The sequence below is a fragment of the Curcuma longa genome, chromosome 3, assembly GCF_044706935.1.
Source record: "Curcuma longa cultivar G26 ecotype Majalengka, Jawa Barat chromosome 3, ITB_CL_G26_1.1, whole genome shotgun sequence".
Taxonomy (NCBI): Eukaryota; Viridiplantae; Streptophyta; class Magnoliopsida; order Zingiberales; family Zingiberaceae; genus Curcuma; species Curcuma longa.
Window position 1 is genome coordinate 14,933,621 of NC_133863.1, and position 22,342 is coordinate 14,955,962.

At 32.8% G+C, this 22,342-nt stretch overlaps 1 protein-coding gene across 1 annotated transcript in view; it reads left to right on the plus strand.

Annotated features, from left to right (window-relative positions):
• The window catches only part of LOC141824849 (anaphase-promoting complex subunit 6), a 38,735-nt gene that overhangs the window by 1,392 nt on the left and 15,001 nt on the right, over window positions 1-22,342 (plus strand). The window contains exons 2-11 of the mRNA XM_074712181.1: window positions 747-881; window positions 3,973-4,046; window positions 10,780-10,819; window positions 16,777-16,822; window positions 17,553-17,632; window positions 17,739-17,920; window positions 18,002-18,127; window positions 18,775-18,849; window positions 21,320-21,445; window positions 22,242-22,311. Of these exons, the coding sequence (XP_074568282.1) occupies window positions 747-881; window positions 3,973-4,046; window positions 10,780-10,819; window positions 16,777-16,822; window positions 17,553-17,632; window positions 17,739-17,920; window positions 18,002-18,127; window positions 18,775-18,849; window positions 21,320-21,445; window positions 22,242-22,311 (954 nt within the window). The remainder of the gene's footprint in view (window positions 1-746; window positions 882-3,972; window positions 4,047-10,779; window positions 10,820-16,776; window positions 16,823-17,552; window positions 17,633-17,738; window positions 17,921-18,001; window positions 18,128-18,774; window positions 18,850-21,319; window positions 21,446-22,241; window positions 22,312-22,342) is intronic.

Here is a 22,342-nt window from a genome sequence, read left to right on the forward strand (position 1 = left end):
TTTCCAAACCTAACAATGCCTAAGAATGCTTCATCTAAAGAACAAATGAGGGCAAACTATATAGTGGTTTGGACTATGTCCAGGGAGTCCTTTGTATAACCAATTATTATCACTTGGGCAGGGATAGTTGGAGACATTATACCTAAAACATATTGTGAGAAACAAAAATGTTATTTCATGACTCTTAGCTTGATTGAAATATTATCATCAATATCTCATTGGAGCGAACAACCTATGTAATTGGATGTTAATGTGCTTTAGATATTAAGTTTTAGATGTCTGTTTTCTTTCATTTACTGCTTAGAAGATTACAGGTTGGTACTATATATAGTTACTTAAAGACCTTTTGAATATTCTATGCCTAACTCTTTATGTTTGATATCATATCCAAAACTTAATGTTCTTGCATTTTATTGGTGTTTTTCCTTTGGACATTTTTGACATCAAGGTGCTTTTGTATTGTTTGTTAACTGTTATCTTGTTCCTGATATGTTTGTTTATCATAAATGAATCTTCACAATCTATTTTTCTATATTTTTCATCTGACTGAACTTTTATCGTGTATCTGACACTTTTGCTTATCATATCATAAATAAATCTTCACAATCTAGGTTTCTAAATTTTTTAACTGACTGATACATTTACTGAAATTAGGAAACAAATTTTAACAGTTGAAATGTATGTGCATTTTCCTGCTAATGGAGCATTCTGAAGAACTGAATATACTTTACTTTGTTTTTATTTAGGAAGAGCTGAAAGAATGGCATCAATGTCTTGCTATGCTTGGTAATGCTAAAGTTGATGAACATGGACATGTTCTTTCACAAAAGGATGGGACTGCAATGTACTTGGATAAAGACGGAGAAGATCACGAAATTAATGTGAGATGTTATTTCCTAAAATTCCTTTTATTGTGAGGGAAAGCATTTCTTATGCTCTTTGCCATGCTTCCTGTAGATCACACACCACACTGTCGATAATAAATTTAAAACTTGTCCTCTTGTCTTGGAAACCATTTTTTTTAGCAACATGAACAAAGCCAAAATATTGGTTTCAGATTTGAGCAACAAGAATTTCTATTCCAAATGTGGTAGAATCATGACTAATTAGATAGTCAGAACATTTTCTCCTGGATAAGTATGCCCTTTCAGGTATCTGACTGTCAAAGGTAGTTTATCTTTTCACGACCATTCACCATTTACTTAGTTTGGCAATGTTATGACCAGGATTTTGAGTCCTTTGACCACTAGACTTGTCTTATGCGAGAATCACTTGTGACCAATTTATTAAAGGTTGAATGCCTTTGCACTATTTGTCATCATTCCAATGGGATGCCTACCATCTGCATTCTATCTTGAATGACCCATTTTGGCTTGAGAAATTAAATGGCCTGAGAGAGGGAGCTAACAATACAGGATTTGTTCCACCCTTGCTAGAACTTCATCTTCCATAGGATAGGGTAATGTAATGATCCATTTTCTTAAATAACAGAATTCCAATCTAGTATTTGGAAGTAGCATCAAGAAGCAGCAAATCCAGAAATGTGATAGGGAAACTTTTCATTACCTCTTGGGTTCTGGTTTCAATCCCCAGTATATGCACCAAGTTGGATTAATGAAAACTTTCAATCTAGTAGTGATTTGACTTTAACATGATAAACTTAAGGTTTAAGGTTATCCATTCTCCTTATAAGACAACCAAATCATCATCCACAAACTTCATGTTAGTGAACCTGGCATGTTGGATCACTCTCAATCAAAAGGTAGATTAGAGCCTCGTGTGGCTGAAGCAATGTTGTGCCAAACAGATCATATAGGGGATTAATAGTTAAAGGAAATTGATCTTTGTGAGAGAAAAATGCTTGGAAACCATTTAGTAGAGGACCATAGAATGACCAGTTTCCAAAATGAGCTTTATCATACCGATCCAAAGAGGATAATTACCACTTGCCTGGAACAAGTTTAGGAGGAAGTCTCATTTCATATTATTGAATGCTTGTTCAAGGTCTAGTTTCAAGGATACCCCATGTTCATTTTTCTCATTGGTTTACTAGCTTGTGTGCATTGTGGAAGTTAGAACAATCTGAGTGATTATTTTTTTATTGAAAATTGGCTGGAATTCACCTTCTTCTTTTGCTCCAACTTTGTGAGAGTGAAACGAAAACTCCATTCAACCTCAGAAGATTTTTATCTGCATGATTATCAAATTCCTCAAAAAGAATGGGTAGATCTTGGTACATCACACCTCACACTATGAGAGTAACTTATTGAGAAATTGTTGGTTTGGCTTTTGCCTCTTGAAGTTATTCTATGGTAATTCTTTTTTCTTTTAAATTAAACCTACATGCCAAATACTTAAAATCCAGATTCACTTTATCCATTGTAAAAGAGCATTGTAGTTGACCTTGGGAAGTATATACACTCCTTTAAAAAATCAGAGATATGCTATTTATAATGTGGTGGCTGAGTTTGTCATTACATTTGCATTTCAAAATGCATTTAGAAAATGCACTTGTGCTAAATTTAGTGTTTGATAGTCCATATCTCAAATTGCTTTGCAGCCTATAGTGTTTGGTGAAAGTGTGTTTAGAAAGCATTTTTCACTTAAAATACAATGATAATATACCAATGAATCAGAATAATTATTATCATTAATTAATTCTAAACAAATTATATATTTACATCTCAACTTTTATTTTTATCGTTATTTTAATGATTTATGTTTACTCCATTAAATAATACATATATTCGTTAGTTTATTAAACATTTGATTTATGTTTAATGATTTATGTTTACCCCATTAAACAATGCATATATTTTGATTTTTTTTAATTTAGACATTTTAACATACAAATAATAATTTATATTTAATTTATTTGTTTTAATAAATATTGATTCAAATACTAACCGTAAGTTAAATAAAATTATACTTATATTACTATTATCAATATTTATATTAATATTAACTTTGTACACAATTTTTATACATCGAGTCTTTGGAGTATTTAAAAATTATTTTGGGAAGTTAGCTTTTGGAACGCACACTTCCACCTGCATTGAAAAAGTAACTTTGAGAATATAGTAATTTGAGTAAAAGAACTTTAGTCATAAATTTACCAAACACCTTAATTTCCAGAGACTTTGCCTTAAAAGTATTTTGGGAAGGTATCACAAATCTAACTGATGTCCAATTGCTTAGATGCCAGACTCCATCTCAAAATCAATCACTGTAGTTCTCCTCACGTAATTGATGGATGATAACGATATTTCTATCTATGCTTGTTAGTTATATTCCTTGGCTCTTTGCCTCCACTACCATCCTCATACTCAATAGTTTCTGCTTATCTTTATTCTTGCCATGTAGATTCTTTTTCCAAAATCCAGGGTCCAAGTTTGGCTGCATAGTGCTTTTCAACTTGGTTTTCCATATCCAATGTCAATATTCAATGGTAATCTGTCCAGATTCTCTATGAAGTTTAATACTATTGTTGTAACCTGGAAGCTGTTAGTTGAAGGTTTATTTCACCATTGTAATGATCAATTTATTAGATGCTATTCTTTGATTATGAGTTCAATTAACCAAATTTTTTTACTTACGAGGTTAATTGACTATGACTGACTGCTCAAAGATGATTAGGTATTAAAGCTGAGGATTCACCCATGTTGTCCCTTTTTGTGATTGATTTTTATCTCGTACATATGATTCTGTAGGAATCCTATTCTCAAAAGGAATGGGGTTTTCACACTTGAATCATGCAGATAAATGAAGATTAAGTAGTTCTCACTTTCCAAAAATTTCCTGCCCATGGAATCCTAATGTTTTTGTGTATATCACTTGTATTGTTTGTATCAGTTTGCTTCAGATTTCCGAAGACTTGAATCTGCAACAATTTTGTTGAGTTTGAATTGCCTCTGCCTTTTTGGATGCTAAGTTTTTTACGATCCCTCACTAAAGTTGTCTTTTCTGAATCAGATTATCTCTGCAATTTGTTTTTTACGAGGCAAGGCATATGAGGCTTTGGAAAATCGTGCTCAAGCCAGACAATGGTGAGAGCATTATTCTCAAATTTACTTGCACAGCTTGTTGTCTTGTTGTATGTTCTATCTACTGACTTTCTTAAGTTGCAAAGACTTGTATCTCAGGCTAGAAATGGGAATAATTTCTCATCTTTTAGACTTTGAAGTAAGCCTTTGATGTACAGTAAGGTGCTTTCCTTTAAATAAATCAGCATTAGAATTTGTTCTAGTTGAATAAAGATCTAATCGTTGGTTAATCTTTGAAGTTACTTTTTTTGTCTTGAACAAAATATTTCATTTGAAAACACACCAACTGGTTGAATGGTAGTCATTTATCACTTTCCTTGAATTCATAAGGAGCTGCATAGAGGAAATGGATTGATGATTGGATCACACCCCTAATTACATGGAGTGTAAAACACAGAATTGCCACATGTATTAGTGCTCCAAATGCTCTAAACAAAATCTTACATAATATTGTCTGAATAACTTAAAACAAATCACATGTTGGCCTTCATTATGAACCAAGGACCTAGTTATACATACCGCATGGTGTAGGTGTAAAATTGCTAAACAAAATTATTACTACTCCAATAGAGTTTCATAATGGAGCTGCAAATAGCCTAAAAAAAAATCATCATTTGTTGGCCTTTACTATGAACTTAGAGTTCTAGTTATACATAATATAAATATAGATATAGGTAGATGGGACTCTCAAGGTAAGGAAATAATTTCCCATTAGCTCGTTCATGCTATCAAAATTGCTATGATCTTGGGATATCATCTTCTTCCTATCTTTGACATACTATTTTAATGCCCCAAAGTTTAACTTCTACTTGGGCTCTTATCCTCATGCAAAAGCTACTATGAACATCACCTCTGCACAACCTATCATGTACAAGCAACCCACCCCCATGCAAGTGAGCTAATCAAAGCAACTCACCTCCTTGCAAGTGATCTATTATGAGCCTTTGTGTGAGTGATCCACTAACATCTCTTGCTTCTCTATGCGAGTTCGAACCTTCTTCTAGTGAGACCACCTCTGTTCAAGAACTTTCTTTGAGCCTTCCTTTGATGCCATAAGCTTCATATGCTTCTCCCTTCTACTTGACAATGTTCCTTGTACCTTTTCTAATGTTGTCTATGCAAACCTTGCTAGCAAAAACAACACATGTGGACACTCCACTATGTGGCCTATTCTAGTGCTACCTCTGTGAGCGCCAACAACAATGGAAACAACTTCCTTTTTGCAATCGGAAAGATTTCGGTCAATTGGAAACTTGATGCGGGTGATGGAAAAGGGATAACCAATGAAGAATGGTCATCGGATAATATTTCATCCAGGCTATCGCATAAGTAGTCTGGTCAACTGGAACATCAGTGAAGTCACTATATAAAGGGCTTCAAGGAGATCAGAAAATCATCAACATATACATTCATTCAATCAACAACAATCAAGAATTGCTTTTGTTCATTCTTGGAAGAGTATTGCTGCATCAGGGCTTTCAAAGGGTAATCAACAACGATCAAGCAAGCATTGTTTTTCATTTTGTAATTTTTATTATTTCACTTTCATTATTGTTGCTTGCTTTTTATATTGTTGAAAGAACACAATTTGTAAGAGGTTTCTCCGTCCTTTGGAAGGTGTCCGATAAAGAGAAAAATAGTGGACTTGCATTGAGATTCATAGGCTGTGTAGTATGAACCTGCGGTTCCGAACCACGTAAAAAATCAAGTGTCGTGTGCTTGTGTTTTTCTTATTTAATGTCTTCTTTATTTTGCTGTGCACTAATGATTGTAGATAGGTACGATCAACTAAAAGAAAACACAAATAACTATTCATCCTCTTTTAGTCGTGTACACGATCCTACAATTGGTATTAGAGCTAGGTGGGCTCTTGATCGGACTAACAACCTTTTGAGCACAAGATTAAAGGAGGAAGAAGAAGGAGAATTCACCAGAGCTCATGAAGTTCACAAATGAGTTTGGCTACGACACCAGAATACTACAACCCTTTGGATTGGATGATTTCGACTAGTGGAGAACAAGGATGAAGGTCTTTCTACAAGAAAAGACTTTAAAAAGTTTTTGAAAATGATTTTGAAAAATTCTTTTTGAAAAAGACTTTAAAAATTTCCTAAAGTGATTTTGTCAAAGTCTTTGAAAGTAGTTTTTTGAAAGACGTTAAATTTTTTTTCGAAAATAATTTCGAGAAGGGCTTTGAAAATGATTTTGAAAATATTGTTTTCAAAAAGCGTTTTTGAAAAAGGCTATAAAAATATTTTCGAAAAGGCTTTGAAAATATTTTTGAAAAATGGCTTTGAAAATACTTTCTCAAAAAGTTATTTTGAAATTATTTTTGAAAAATGACTTTGAAAATTGGTTTTGAAAATATTTTTCAGAAAGTTTTGAAAATGGCTTTGGAAATATTCTTGAAAATATTTTTCAAAAAAGTGTTTTTGAAATTTTTTAAAAAATTATCTTGAAGAAATCTTTCAAAAAGTATTTTGAAAATTGTTTTTCAAAAACTTATTTTGAAATTGAAAATTGAAAATTTGTCTTGGAAACTTTTTTCAAAAGTTGTTTTGAAAACCTTTTTCAAAAATGTTTAAAAAATAAATTTTAAATTCTTCTAGAAATAATTTTCAAATTGTTTTTTTCTAAATTTTCTTTGAAAATTATTTTGAAAATGTTTCAAATTTTGTTAAAAACATTTTTCGAATGGTTTAAAAATGTTCTCTAAAAAATATGTTAAGGGGGAGTATTTAATGTTTAAAGTTAAGGAAATTCTTAAAGTTAAGGGAAATTTCGTTCTTATTTGAAAACGAAAGAATGAAGAATTGAAGGGGAAGTTAAGGTTCAATGTTGAACTTTTAATCTGATGCCATGAAAGTTAGAATTTCTTAAAGAATAGGTGAAGGGGATATTGTTGGTGTGATAACTAAGGGAAGTCCTTAGTCTAATAGAGGGTTGGAAAAAGGGAGAGGTAACCACCTTGTTTAAGTGATAAGCTCAAGGTTGAGCTTTGGACACTATTAAAAAAAAGGAAATTGTAAGTAAGAAACCTATACTTAAACTAGGCATGAATTTTGGTGATTTTTTTGATGTATGCCAAAGGGGTTTAAGCATTTATGCTTTTGCATAAGATGTGAAGAGTTGGGTTAATGGGCTAACCTAATTTAAACATATTATCAAAAATCAAAAAGGGAAGATTGTTGATGTAATTGACCTCTGGTCTAAGTTGATAAAGTTTGAATAAGATTTCGATATTTGATCAATATGTTTGATGGTTGATCGGATGCTTGATAGTAGAGAAGTGGAAATGGGTTAGATAGACTAGACACTTGACATTAGTTAGAAGTCTAATTAGTGTTGACGTTTGGAAGTTTAAGTGAGTTAAGGTTGACTAGATACTTGGTTGATAAGAAGTGTTGACAGGTTAAGGTTGACTTAAGGTTAGGTATGAGTGAGGAAGTTTAGGCAGGTCAAAGGTGATAAGATTCCTGACAAGTGGAGAAGTTCTGAAAAAGTGAATTCTAGGTAGGTGTGGAATTCCTTGAGGAGTAAACTCTAGGTGGGTATGGAAGTCCTAGAGGAGTGAACTCTAGGTAGGTGTGGAAGTCTTGGAAGAGTGAACTTTAGGCAAGTGTAGAAGTTCTAGTAGGTCAAGTAGACCAGATTGATGTCATACAGGTAGGAAGTCCTAATAGATTAGATACACCAAATACCAAGTAAGCTAGAAGTCCTAGTATGTCAAACAGATTAAATACTAAGTAGGTAAGAAATCTTGGTAGGTCAAATAGACGGATATCAGGTGGGTTGGTCGAACCAACATGTTTATGTGTTGTATGCTTGTTCTGACTAATTTATTTTATAACTAGGAAATCTTATTTTTCGGTGATCAGAAGAGTTTATGGTTGATCGTATCTCCAGGCGATCATAGAATTGATCCAGGCGACTAGAATCCAATAAGCTCAAAACTCGGTCCAAGAAATGACATGGCAGAGATAAAGGTTGGATCCGAGCGATCATAAAGTGATCCACTCAATTGGAAGATCTAATTAGCCTAGAAAGCTTAGCTTATCTAAATGGAGAAGCTTACGTAGAGAACATTCCAAGCGATCGAAAAGGTTTTTTGTTTGACTGGAAAGACTTCGGTGGACCTGAAACAGGATGCAAGTGACTAGAGAAAGGATAATTGGAGAACAGATAAGTAGTCTGATAGATGAGAACATATGTGAAGCCACTATATAAAGGGCTTCGAAGGAGACCGTAAAATCATTAGACATACATTTAATCAACAATCAATCAAGAATTGCTTCTGTTCTTCCAGGAATAGTGCTACTGCATTCAGGACTTTCAGAGAGCAATCATAAGCGATCAAGCAACCACGTTCTTCATTTGTAATTTTTATTTATTTCACTTTCATCATTGTTGCTTGGTTTTTGTACTTTTGTATTGTTGTAAGAACAAAGACTTTTAAGAGGTTTCGCCTTCTCTGGAAGGTGTTCGGCAAGGAGAAAAAATAGTGGACTTGTGTTTTTCTTATTTATTGTGTTCTTTATTTCTTCTGTGCACGAATGACTTTTCACCCCCCTCTAGCCACATTCATCATCCCACAATATATTCTTTTCCTTGGGGCCTTTGGTTGATTTGATCATCATCTATTATTTTCTCTTTATGACTCGATGCCTAAGTGTGTGTGCTTTTCTCACATATGACACTAAATCTATTATGATCAGGATGCAACACATAATATCATTTTGTAAAATTTTATTAATACTCTAGATCAAATTACAACGAGAGCATGTAGCTAGATGAGTACAAGTTTGGTGTGTCCTAGCAGTTGTGCTCTGACTGGAAGTGACACCTGTCTCTGCAGGGGGACCGTAGATGGCTTGAGGGTTTTCCCAAAGTAGATTAGAATTGGATGCTTGCTTCAGGGTGATGCCCCTCAATCTGAGGTGGCTTGGGTCTTGACGAGCCTTGCCAGGATTAGTCTGAAGAGGGGAGACTTGGCTTGGTGTAAGGTTTGAGCGCATGGTTCCTATTGTCCCTTCCAATAAAAAGCTATCTCTCTTTCTCGCTCTCACAGATGGTGTAAGCTCTCTAAAGGCTGTAATGGCTGAGGAAAATTTTGTGCAGGATCTCTATGATGGATAGACTATTTTAATAGGCTCAAGAAAGGTGCACCATCAGTCTCTAGGGACCATACACTAGGTAGAGTTGGTGGAGATTCATGGATTGCGTTGTTCTTACATTGAATTCCATCTAGATTGTACACATGGGACCCATCTAGCTGTCACAATCTTCTAGAAGTCTGCTGTGTTAGTTTTCCATGTCAGCATACAGATACAGTTTGTGTAGACTCGCACATATAATCAATTTATGCTAGAATAGACAATCAAATATCTTGGAAGATCAAGAAACAAACTTTAGTTCAAGTGCCAAGGCAAATTAACTCTAGGCACATGTGAACTTATCTAGCTCAAATGTTGATGAATATGTTGGATATGATTCTACTTTATCAATGAAGCTATATTGTGATAATCATACTACTATGTATCTTGCTTCTAATCCCATTTTTCATGGTGAAACAGAAAGATTATCTTTTTATCATGGGAAGGTGCATACTAAGATGATTATCACTTCGTCTGTGAATTCTAATAATTAATTAATATATTGCTAAGTTTTTTGAGAGATCCTATAATTTCTATATCTGTGAAGTATTTTGAAATGGCTTGGCAGGGAGTTTTAGATTTCATATATATATATATATATATATATATATATATATCAGACATGATTAATGTTGGTAGCACTTGGACGAAGGTTCATGTTAATTTTCAGATCACAAATATTGATTAATCTTGTTTCTATGTTTTTTCTCTTCTTACATCCAAGTTTTGCTCCTCTGCTCTGCTGCTGTAATCCATCTAGTTCAGTCCAGGCAAAGGCTCTTATTCAGAGTGGTTTTTAAGCTTTGATTCCCAGCTGTCTTATTTAGGCTAATGAAGTATGTTATTGAAAATTAAAGCATATGGCTAGATATGCCTTGGATGATATTTTCCATTATGTCTAATTTATTTAACACACATCATTTATGGTCTAAGATTCTTATGGTTAATGCAAATTTTAATATTGTGTTTTCCCTAGCTGAATACTTAAATAGTTTATGCTGGTGAGGAACTGATAATTGCTTTTGTTTAGAATACTTTATTCTTGTATAAAAAAGAGGTAAATTTAGGTCTTTGGAAATGTAAGGGGATTTGAAGGAGGGAATTTTGACCACCTCCACTTGAGAACACATTGAACTGTCAATGGTGCACATTAATTGGTGAAAAGAGCTGAAGCACTACTGGGGTTGGAGCTTAGGGACTAAATACAGCCTCACTTTTTGTCTTCAACCTGATTGTATATGCAATTATCATTTTAAAAGAGGGAAACTGACACCTGACTTCATTTATGCATATTTCATTTTGTCGACAATGTCAACGTACTTTGTTTTATTGCTTCTTTCATCTGTTATGATGTTTTATGCACTTGTTTGATATCTTAGATTTAATCAATAATGAGTCTTCTTTAGACTATACTAGTTGGTTTTATTACATTGATCATCTGTCTCAATATTGTTAAAAAGTGAATCTTGTGCAAACTGCCTTTCATTGTCTTTAAGCTATTACATCTTTTTTTTTTCCAACTTACAATTTCTGTGCGTATACTGCAATATTCTCTTACTATTATATCTTTGGTTGGTCCTAAGGTATAAAGCAGCTGTTAAGGCAGATCCGTTATGTTTTGAGGTAATAATTGATCTTGGCCTTTTGAATTAAAGTATGTGCCCAACTGGTGTCAATATGAAGGTTCTAAGTTAGATTGCTATTATATTGAAATGGGCAAACATTTTATCTACCTTAGCACTTGATGGATAAATAATTTTCCTTGTATCTATTCCTGCTTCATAGGGTGAAGTGTCATCCGTTGCTGATTGGTTCATGTAAATAAATGAACATAATCTAGAATGAATAGTTAGCTGGTTATTCACGTTGTGGAGACAATAGTCAATAAGTTTCATAGTACTAGCTTCATATTGTTATTCACTCCAATTCATTTTTCAATTATCATCATCTTCCAAAAACAGGGGAAAACAAAAAAAAAACTTAAGAGAGCTAAATTTAAGTCAATTCTCAATACTGGAGAAACTACATACTTCTATTTAAAACTGGCATTGTTAAGTTGGATAGCATGACCACCTTATCAAGAGAGCTAATTTTTTGGGAAGGACTCAGTCTTATCACATATCCATATTAAGTTGAATTGGATACTCATGTCAAATACTTAAATTCTTTAAGAAAGGACTCAGCCTATATATTCTAAATAGACAAACTTGAGCTTTATTTTCTTTGTGCAGTTATTCTTTTGAATAGTATACGTTTTGAGCCAGTTGTTTACCTGCAGTAGGTACATCTTTTAATATCCTCATACTGGTTAACATCATTCCAGCTCAAGCTAACCATCTAGCTAAATAAAAGTTATCTAAGACCAAGGGGTGGGCATCCGATCGATACAAACTAATTGAATCATTCTGAACCAAGTTTAAAAATTCAGTTATAATTGTTTATTGGTTCAATTTCATTTGAAAATAAAAAAGTTTTCAGTTTGTTTTTGTTTTGTTTTGATGTCCTAGAATGATAAATTAATAATTCAATACCTGTTAATGCAGATTAGGAAATATTAAGCTTAATAGTCCCTTCTACCCATTTGTATAATACTCATCATTAAAATATTACATTCTGGCCCTTATATTATATTTATTTATAAATAGGTTCCTAATATTTCCCCTTCATGAAAACTCTCAACTAGTTACATATAAACTCGATACTAAGATCTCTTATGGACTTCAATTAGTAAGTTCACTAATTGATCATTAGAATAGACACTAATTTTGTCATCAACTTGGATAAACTCACACGTAGCTTCGATAGTAATACTATGCTCCACCTCTACACCATAGTTATAAGGTGTGAGGCGCCCAAAAACGCATAAGTGTTATGGAGCCTGAGGTGCATGCGAGATGCACACCTTACCGAAGTAAGACGGTCTAGGTATAAAATTTTATAATTCAAACATATATAGGGAATTTTTGCCAAAATATTTCATTAACACAACTATAGTCCATAAAATATTAAACAATAATGTAAATATAAAATTCACTAGTAAATAAATACGTTATGCGCATAATTCAAATTAAAAAACTTCAAATTTCTAAATCATAAAAATCTTCATCATCTTCCTCAATCATATCATTACCAAATGTTTCAGATTTGTATAGCTGAATCTTCATTGATTTCCTCAACCCGATTTCTTCTTCCTCTCATAAGACGCACAGGCACAAGAGGCACACTTGGCTGGGCCTTGCGCCTAGGTGTAGCCAGGCGAGTGCCTTTATAACTATGCTCTACACTCAATCTATCTTCAACACTCATCTTGGATTTTCAAGAAATTAAATGCCTTCCAAAAGCACATGATAATTCGATCTAGATCTCTTGTCCATGGGAGAATATGCCTAATCAACATTGACATACTCTCCAGTTTGAAGGCAGCCTTGATCTTGATAAAGTAGACTGTTTTCTTGGAGCATTCTTTAGATATCATAGAAACTTAGGGCAACCTTTAGATAAGTGTGACATGGAGCTTCAAGAAACTAACTAATTACACTCACTAGAAATTATACATCTGATTTTATAACTATAAGATAATTTGGTTTCCCAACAAGTATCATGAATTTTCTAGGATCAACTAATGTCTAGCTCCCCTGTCCTTTCATTAGTTTGATATTTGGATCGATAGGGTTGTTAACGGGCTTAGTCCTCAGCATACCAATTTCATTCAGCATGCCAAGTAGATGTTTTTGTTGTGATAAATAAATGTCTACCCCTAAGTAAGACATCTCTATGAAGAAAGTATCTCAAATCACCTAGGTACTTGAACTGAAAATGCCAATAAAATAAACTCTGCCTTGTGAGCCTCATAGAGGCATCACTAGCTATTATAATATCCACATAGACTAAGTACTTAAATTTTATTTCGTGTTAGTTGGGAAGAGCAAATATTTTGCTTCGCCTGTCAGCTAACACGCGGAACAATTCAAGGCAACAAAATTGTAGGATGGTGAACTCACTAGAGGAAGAGGTGAAAATAGATTCATAAAAATCTCGCAAACTCAAATTCAAATCAAACAATTAAAAATTTAAGTGTGTCTATCATACCTAGTTAAAGCGACGCGTCTAGTGCCAATAACAAAAACTCACTATAAAACATGGTTTAAAATTTCGATCCATGTTGGAGTTTCAGTCTCAGATCAAAACGATACAGTTTCAATATCGTATCATGTGGTACGGCTCGATATTTTAATCCATGTTATAAAATCAATTGAGTAATGATGTCGTTACATGTCTAGTGAATCTAGAGTTCTACATCACTTGTGTACAAAATTCCCTCTAGATTAACTTTAGAGGACTATAACCTTTAGATCAATTCTTTCAAATACGAAGAATAATCTTAGAGAGTTACAATCTCTAAATGAATGCTCTCAAATACATGTACATATTAGAGGATTACAGCCTCTAGATCAATATACTTGAATACAATACAATCTTTATGTCATGGTTTGGAATCTCATACCATACCAAGTGGCATGATCAAAATGTATCGTTCTGATAAATTAATGGAACTTTGATACCCTTCAGCATAGCCAATCATGCCAATAAGTATTGTTATATGAATATTCAATACCTCTTGACATACGATAAAACATATCATGATGAATTGAAATTATTTTTGTTGTACTTTTAGCTTTTGTTCTCTTCTTATTCTTTTTTTTCATCTCTTTCCTCATTCCCCAACCTCTCCACTAACATCATAAAGCAAAACATCAATATAGTACTGAAACAAACTTCGTCACGGCTTGACATTTGGAAGCTTGCTTTATATTAATGTTAATGACTACAACCTCTAATCAACCTTAGAGAATGATGATTTCTTAAAAGAAAATAAATAAGACACCAAAGAAATCCCTTTAATCTCATCCTAGAGAATGAAAATGAAACATGAAGGCGAAGGAAGAGTTACTAAGAGAGCTTGATGTGCAATTGAAGCCTATAATGCACAGAAAGCTCTTAAAACGAACTTTGCTCAACAAAAAAGAAAGAAAGAAAAGTGTTTTCAAGATATGTTGAGCATCACTCCTCTAGAACCCATTTATAGACTATTTTCAATAGCTAGAATTCAGATTCAAGTTTACATGCATGAATATGAACTTTGGTCTATCAAAATCAAAGGTTGGTCAACCAACATGTAATGTTGGTTAATTGATAACTGTCATACAATAGTCACTTTGATTATTATACATGAACTTTGGTTGACCAAAGAATGATGGTTGTCGACCAATGGTGAATAGTAATCGTTGGAAATTAGATTTTTTTGAATAAGTAGGAAATATTCAGAATGTTGGTTGACCAACCTTGAATTTTCGTCAACTTTACCTAAAGTATCTTGGTAGTTGACCAACTTTCATAGAAAGTGTATCCAGGGCCTCTAAAGTTTTTCAATGTCATATAACAACTTAGCATTAGCTTAGCTTTGATTAAGACCAAACCATCAATCTACCTAGAACTTTGTAACCTACCATAAGTAATTCCTTCATACTTAGTTCTCTAGGATTTGATACTAAGTGAATATTAAGTGCGACAAGGCTTCTAAAGTACATTCTTCTTAGGTAACTGCACTTTTACCTATCTACAATATTTTTATTACAATACATTCTACCCATATTACAAAAAAGTTTCAAGCTTTGGGATCCATTCTTCAAGCTTGGTGACATGCCTTCAAGGTCAAATGCTTTCACAGCATATTATTGTTATTTTTTGAGTGAATTATTTTTTAGAACTATCATGCATATTTATAGGATAAAAAATAAATGATAAATTATATCTATTAATATTAAAGCAATAAAGAACAAAGTATGTATGTAATAAATTATAAAATTAAATGTATTATAGTATATGTTAAAATCATATTTATTACTATAGAATTGAATAATACTTATATTTATTTTATTTGATAAAATTATTTTATTTTAATATTTCATATTATAGGACTTAATTGGGACCTAAATTATATCAAGTTTATTGGATTTCTCTCAATTAATGATAATATCTCTTAATTTGAGATATATAGAATAGGAGCTTAATTTAGCTAGTGGTTCACAAGTAATGATAAAGTTGAACTATTGATCTCGTGATAATTTTGAGTGATGATGAGGTAAAGAAATGTAAGTTGAAATTCAAGAGAGTGAAGAAGATGCTCTTGCTCTCTCATGCTTATTTACTAAATTTAAACGGGAATTGCCAAAAACTGTGCTAAATCTTTGAGTTTTCCAAAACAACCTTATTCAACTTAATTTCAATTGATCTCATCTATTTTCGCTCTTAATTTGGCTTGATTTCAATTATTTTCATGTATTGACAGTGTTTGAATGTAATTCATTTCTAGGTAATTTCTTTGAATCTTATTTTTTTAAAATAAAATTCTCTAAAGTTTCAGTGAGATACCCAATATCCGTGGAAAGATTGCATTAGATGATCCAACTCAAGCAATTTGTGTTGTTATCGATCTCAACCATTCTTGATAACTATGTTTATTAGTTCTAATGGTCAGAGGTTTTGCTAATCAAGTCCGTAAGAAGTCCTGAGATTCTAGATCTATTAAAAGTTGGCTTTTTATAATATCTTTGAGTATGCTTGAGAAGGTGTTAGGGAATTAATTGTAAATACCATGTTTTTACAGTGTCCTTTTTTTTTAAAATCATTTTTTACAATGTTAAAAGTGTAATTTTTTATTGGTAAATGATAAACATAGGTCAAGGGAACTACCATGAGATATTCAGTAGTAAAACAGCAAACAAAACCATGCGGACACCTTTTAAACCATCAGCTGGATTAACTGTGGTCTGACTTAAGTGTACCTCTCTTCTTTGCTAAGCATGCTAGCTAACACCTATGTTATCAAATTGAATGCATTTGCATGGAAAAGTTTGCCAATAAAAGTGTACCTCTGTTTGCATGGTGAGAGGCAATGCTAATTGATTGCAGTGAAACTAGAAGAAATGTCATACCTTTTCTAGGTTGATTATAGTCCGAACAAAAGTACTTGTGCTTAAAGAATGAACTGTTTTTCCTTCCTTTTCTTTCTTGATATTTCAAAAAATAGTACATCTAATGTGGCATGGCATTCTTGTAAGCTCGGATCATGGTTCCTCTGTCCTGTATTCCCTAAAGAGTGTCGCAAAACTTCTAAATGTACCACATCTAAGTAGTGTGTAGACTGCATATCAGTATTTATGAAACGAGCTTAATCAGAACCACCATATCATAATCAGATGAAACTGTTTGAAATTTCTATACATTTTTGATGATTGAATCCCATGTAGTGTTTAGAAAACAAATAATTGAACTAGTTTATGAAAGATCTGTTTGCAACTTGAATGAAGACTTAAAGTCAAAATAATCTATACATGCTTCACATTCCCTTTGTCATTTATTCTTCCTAACTAGTCATTCTCTAGTGTAATTATAGTGACGACTTGCTTTTTGCTGTATAATTAGTAAACTGTAAATTGAATGTATTATAGTTGATTTATCAGTATGAAAGTTTTTTCCCTTTATTTTGTCTTATATTGCCATTGTGTCACCTGTGTCAGGCTTTGGAATGTCTGGTTGACAATTACATGCTCACATGTGAGGAGGGTAAGGTTAAATGATCTAGTTACTTACAGTTTTTTCTTAACAGAGTCATCTATTCCCTACAACTATTCTTGTGAAGAAATTTAGACATTGATTTATATAAAGATATGACTATATACAATTTTATATTGTTAGTTATTTTGTTTCTTGAACAATGAAGAATATGATTGCTTGAAGAAAAAAACAGAATTTGTATCTGCTGTGGATTGTCTCACTTATGTGAAATTGTGAATTTGACAACCTTAAAGTTAGTTCATCTCCTAGTTTTTATGATAATTTAAATATTGCAAGCTTATAACCTACAATACAGGATAAGATCCACATGACCATCACTAAATAATTGGGGTCTATGGCTTCTTGTTATTGAATAATGCAGTTATAAATTCCATGATTATTAATAAAAAACCATCTTTTTTTAGCTTATTTAACTTCAGAAAGATTGCAACTAGTATATATTTCTAGTAATATAGTAGCTTCTTGAAAAAAAATTGAATACTTGGAAATAAAAAAATTGCCATGACTTTAAAAGATGCACCTCTATACTAAGTGTAACTAGTATAGCGTTATGGCGATTATGTTGTTCCATATATATATATATATATATATGATTGCTTGAACAAGATGTTTCTGTCAAGACTTCTTGTAATGTAACTAGTATAGCATTACTTTGATGTCAAGATTTCTGATTTTTTACTTATCTATTAATGAAGTCTGATTTATTGACATGTATCAGAATCAAATCTATTAGCTTCTTTGCAATTTGGCAAAGATGATAGGTGGCTTTCCTCATTCTACTCATGTCTTGTAAAGAAGGTAATATCTTGTCTTTATATTTATAATGGCATCAGGCTAATACTGTTTTAAATTCTTGATTCTGCGAACTATTAATTTGATTTATTTATTTTTTTCTATTTTATAGCATGACAAAGAACATGTTGTAGAAGCCAAGTTCACAGAGCTTGAAAGAGAGATTTGTGGTGTTGCATCTTCTAATTCTTCTTTTAGCCAAAAACTAAAAAACAACACTGATTTACTCTCCCGCAGAGCTGAATACTATTACAACAATGGAGAGTATCAAAAATGCTTTGAGCTTACATCTGTGTAAGAATTATGGTCATGCTTCTACCCTCTTCAAATTTAACATATTTACTTTTTATTGTACTGAGTCAATGCTTCTTTCAGGGTATTAGAAAGAGATCCTTACCATTTTAAATGTACATTAGTTCATTTAGCGGCTGCAATGGAGCTTGGTCGCTCAAATGATCTCTATCTTATGTCCTGCAATTTGGTGAAGGATTATCCTCAAAAGTAAGTAGATGTAAGAAGTTTTGTTAGCTTCAAGGTTTTCGATCAATCATTATCAAGATGAGTTTGATGTAAAACAAAACACAGACACAGACTGCATTTGTAAAAGTTGGTTTGGAATTTATAGATTGTTTTGGTTAAGTGTTTTCCCAAAGTTATGGTTGGAATCTGAAAAGTAGTTCATAAACAATACTTGTTTTTTATGATATTAAATTTTGATTGACTTCTTGATATAACGATTTCATCTTTTATGAAGTTAAAACTTCTAAAACTGAACTTTTGGTTTCTGTAGATACACTGTATTCAAAGGAAAATTATAGGTTTGCAAGAATCTATCTGAAGTGTATTTTCTTCTTAATTTACTGCTGATGAATCTCTGTTGTTTGTTTCTTGATTGTGAACAATTTTCATCATTTCTCTTTGCTTCTTATTTGTTTATATTCATTTGTTTTTTTTTTTAATTTTCTTTTTGTTGTTTCTTTGCATTGTCTTATGACTATTTTTGCAAGTTATCTTTTTTCCCTTGAAATCAATTATGGATTATTAAACTCAATTATGGATTATTAAACTGCTAAATGCTTAGTGTTTTTTTAAACTGTAATCACAGTTATTGGGTATTATGCTCATTATCTGTTTTAACATCTTTCTAGAGCTCTGTCCTGGTTTGCTGTTGGATGTTACTACTATTGTATCAAGAAATATGACCAGTCAAGGAGATACTTTTGGTAATTGCTACAACTCTCAGATCTTGTTTTCCTTCATAGTTTTGTGTTATATTAGCCTAAGTTCTTTATTGAGATCACCTTTGCTCGGAACATGGTGATCCTTTCTCTTGCTATTGACATTGTTGGACAAAAATATTAGGATAACTTGGTTTAAGACATACTAGTCTTATGCTTAAGTTTTAGATAGAATGGTTTTGGGTAAGGGATATAGATATATAAGTTGTAATGATGTAATTTTATTCATGTATAATACAATATTTCATCCTGTTCAGCTGGCTATCCTAAGTGATTTGTTCTTGGTTTAGGTTTTCTTTTGCAATCCCCTTAAGGGGAGGCTGAAATTAATATGAAGGCATGCTCTTCCTTTATGGCTCAAACTGCTAATTTCCTTTCCTTCTGCTATTGTTCACTGCAATTCACAACATCTTGCCTCGTCTCTGCAGACCTTTTTTACAAGTTTTCCTTGTAGAAGTTGCCTACATGAAGGATGGTTCTACCATCCACCACCATTGAGTTCCTGATTTTTTCTCCCCTCCCTATGCTTTGCCGTAATAGTATGTTTCTGTAAATCTGCACCATCCAGTAAATATGCAGTACACCAACAATTTCTACCCGATTTGATCATAGAATCAGCATTACAGTATATATCTGCCCATGCATAAGTTGGATTAATGACCCTCTTCCTTCCAGATCTTCTGCCTCCAATCACCAGCAGAATCCTCTTCACTGCCTAGATTCTGAATAAATCTGTTGCATAAAGGAGAACTGCAGGATCCATTGGCCTCTGCGGGTACAGCACTCGATCTGTCCTTGTTCAAGAGCAGTACAACCACCATCAATTCAAGACCTGGTCCTAGCACTTCATGGACTTGGCATTTTGTAAATTTTTGTCCTAATATTCAATAGTGTTCTTATAGCCATAGGTACCAATCAATTCAAGCAATCATTTATTTATTTATTTAAAAGATCTTTTCATTTTTTTAAAAAAGAGAGTAGATTTCCTATAAAAGAGGAGGCTGGAACAACAAAGAAAAGGAGAATCATTTTTTTCTTAAGAAAAAGAAAGCTTGACAAACAAAAAGAGAAGGGGAAGATGCATATAAAGAGAGGTTGCAGATAAAAGGTGTGGGCAGATTTTTTTAAACATAGAAAATAAAGAGAAAATAGCACAAAAGGTCTCTAAGTTTCTTCTTCATCCTTCACTTGGTTTTATGTATTGTTAGAATTTAGATATCCTGCCTTTCTTTCACTTGTTTGTGTGGGCGAAATAAGATGAGATTAGTTATTGTTTGCAATTTTCACCATCTATTTCCTTTCTGGGTGGAAAATGACCAGAACCTATTGACATTCTTCTCTCTCTAAGTGAATTATTGGAACCTTAATCTCTCTTTATCACCAACACTTTTTTTCATTGCCACACACACACACACACACACATAATATTTTCAATTCCCTTCTATCCTTGAATAGATGTTAGAATTTAGTCTCTCCTTGACATCTCTCTTGGAGTAATATCAGCCTTTACAAAGTCTCTCACTCAATATTAACTCCTTGTTCAAGAATGGATGTTGGAACTTGGAACCATAATCTATCTATTTCTCTTTTCAACTCTTTGATAGTTGTCATCCATCCTCAGAAACTTCAGAATGCTGCTGTGTCTCTAGCTTGAGGGGGAGTTAAGAAGATCATATCAAAGTCCATCGAAGATCATCATCTACTTCACTTTGTTGGATATCAAGTCTTTTGAAGGCCATCATCAGATTCACCTTTTAAAGGTCTTTATTGACAAACAAGATTCCTTTAAAGATCAATCTAGGGTCTTGCATTGTCATGCTGCTGCACTACTCTTGTATCTTGGCTTTCGTCGTCATTGTGTTTCAATCACTTTTATCCTTTCTTGTGAATTTTTTTATAGTATATGTAACAAGCTGAACCTAGATAGTATTTATGCTTCAGTTTATTTAGTTGTCCAATAAAATATTAGGTATAAACTATTCTAAGCCATGTCTAATCTTATATCTAATACATTAATTCTAACTCTACATGTTCAATTCAATATTCATCTGTTTCAGCAAATGTGTTAGATTTTGGAGTAGTTACGTGCTTGTCATTATACTTCTATCTAAAATCCTGTGGAAGGCTCAAAGCATCTCTTTCTTAGATGTTCAACATAACTTAATTTTCTTAATAAAATTACAAGATACTCAAAGATATCCTCAACGAACTATTCGATCATAGTATTAGTTGCACAAACTCCTTTGAATGAAGCTCTAATTATTAGATTCTCTAGTTTTTACTTTGATTGTTTTCCATTTTATGCCAAAAGTTCACACTAATATTTGTTCATAATTTCATTATATTTGTATTTTTACCTCATTTTCCTCATCTGAATAGGTTTAAGTTGTATTATTAATTGATCTTTACATCCATCTAAATCAATGTAAAAAATCAATCTCGTGATTCTCGGCAGCAAGGCTACCACCTTGGATGGGACATTTCCACCTGCTTGGATAGGTATTGGTAATGCTTATGCTGCTCAAAGTGAGGGTGAACAAGCAATGGCTGCATTCCGCACAGGAGCTCGTTTGTTTCCCGGGTAAACTAGCTATTGCTTTAGTGTGGTCATTCTAACAAATCCATGCTAGCATCAGATTTTTTTTAATTTTTTAAATTTTCGTGTGAAACATGTAATGGGCCATTAATCTTAGAAAGAGCCTTAGCTACTTGTTAATTCTACAGTACTATTAGGAGGTTTTACCCCAAACCAATGGCTCTGCATTGATAATTCCTTGTAGTAGTTATTGGCTTTAAATTTGATTCCAGTACAACAAATACATTTGTGATTCCCATCTTGAGTATCAATATTTCCAAAAATATTAAATTGCAAATGCCAATCAGTTAGACAAAGGAGTGCAATTTTCATAAGTTATTAAACATTCTCCAACCTGACCCTAATGTTTATAATATATCCTAGGAAATCATGTTTGCTTGTTTAAGAATGCACTCTAAAAAATCTATCCTTGTTAATCAACTGCACATGTCTAGCCAAATCAAATTCTCTTTTGTACGGGTTTGAAAAAAATCTGATCTGTGCTCCATTCCTCTAGCTAATGTTGAGCTTTTGACAGAATTGACAAATAAAATTGAGCACACTTGGCAAAAATATCCCATTTTTCTTCAGAAGGGATGGGAACCATGCTCAATATCATTTGATTTGAATAGTGTTAACTGAAATTTTCCTAATTACCTTATATATGTTGGTTGATTCTGACTGAGTCTTGGATTATGTACTCATAACAAGTTAGATTAAGTACTACTATTTGTGGTGCAGATTTGATTTTTACATGCGATTTCCTATTGATGGTCATATTCTTACCTAGAATTTAATGCAGGTGTCACTTGCCAACCCTCTATATTGGAATGGAATACATGCAAACACATAATTACAAGCTTGCAGAACAAGTATGTTTTTTTCTACTCTAAGATTGTAACA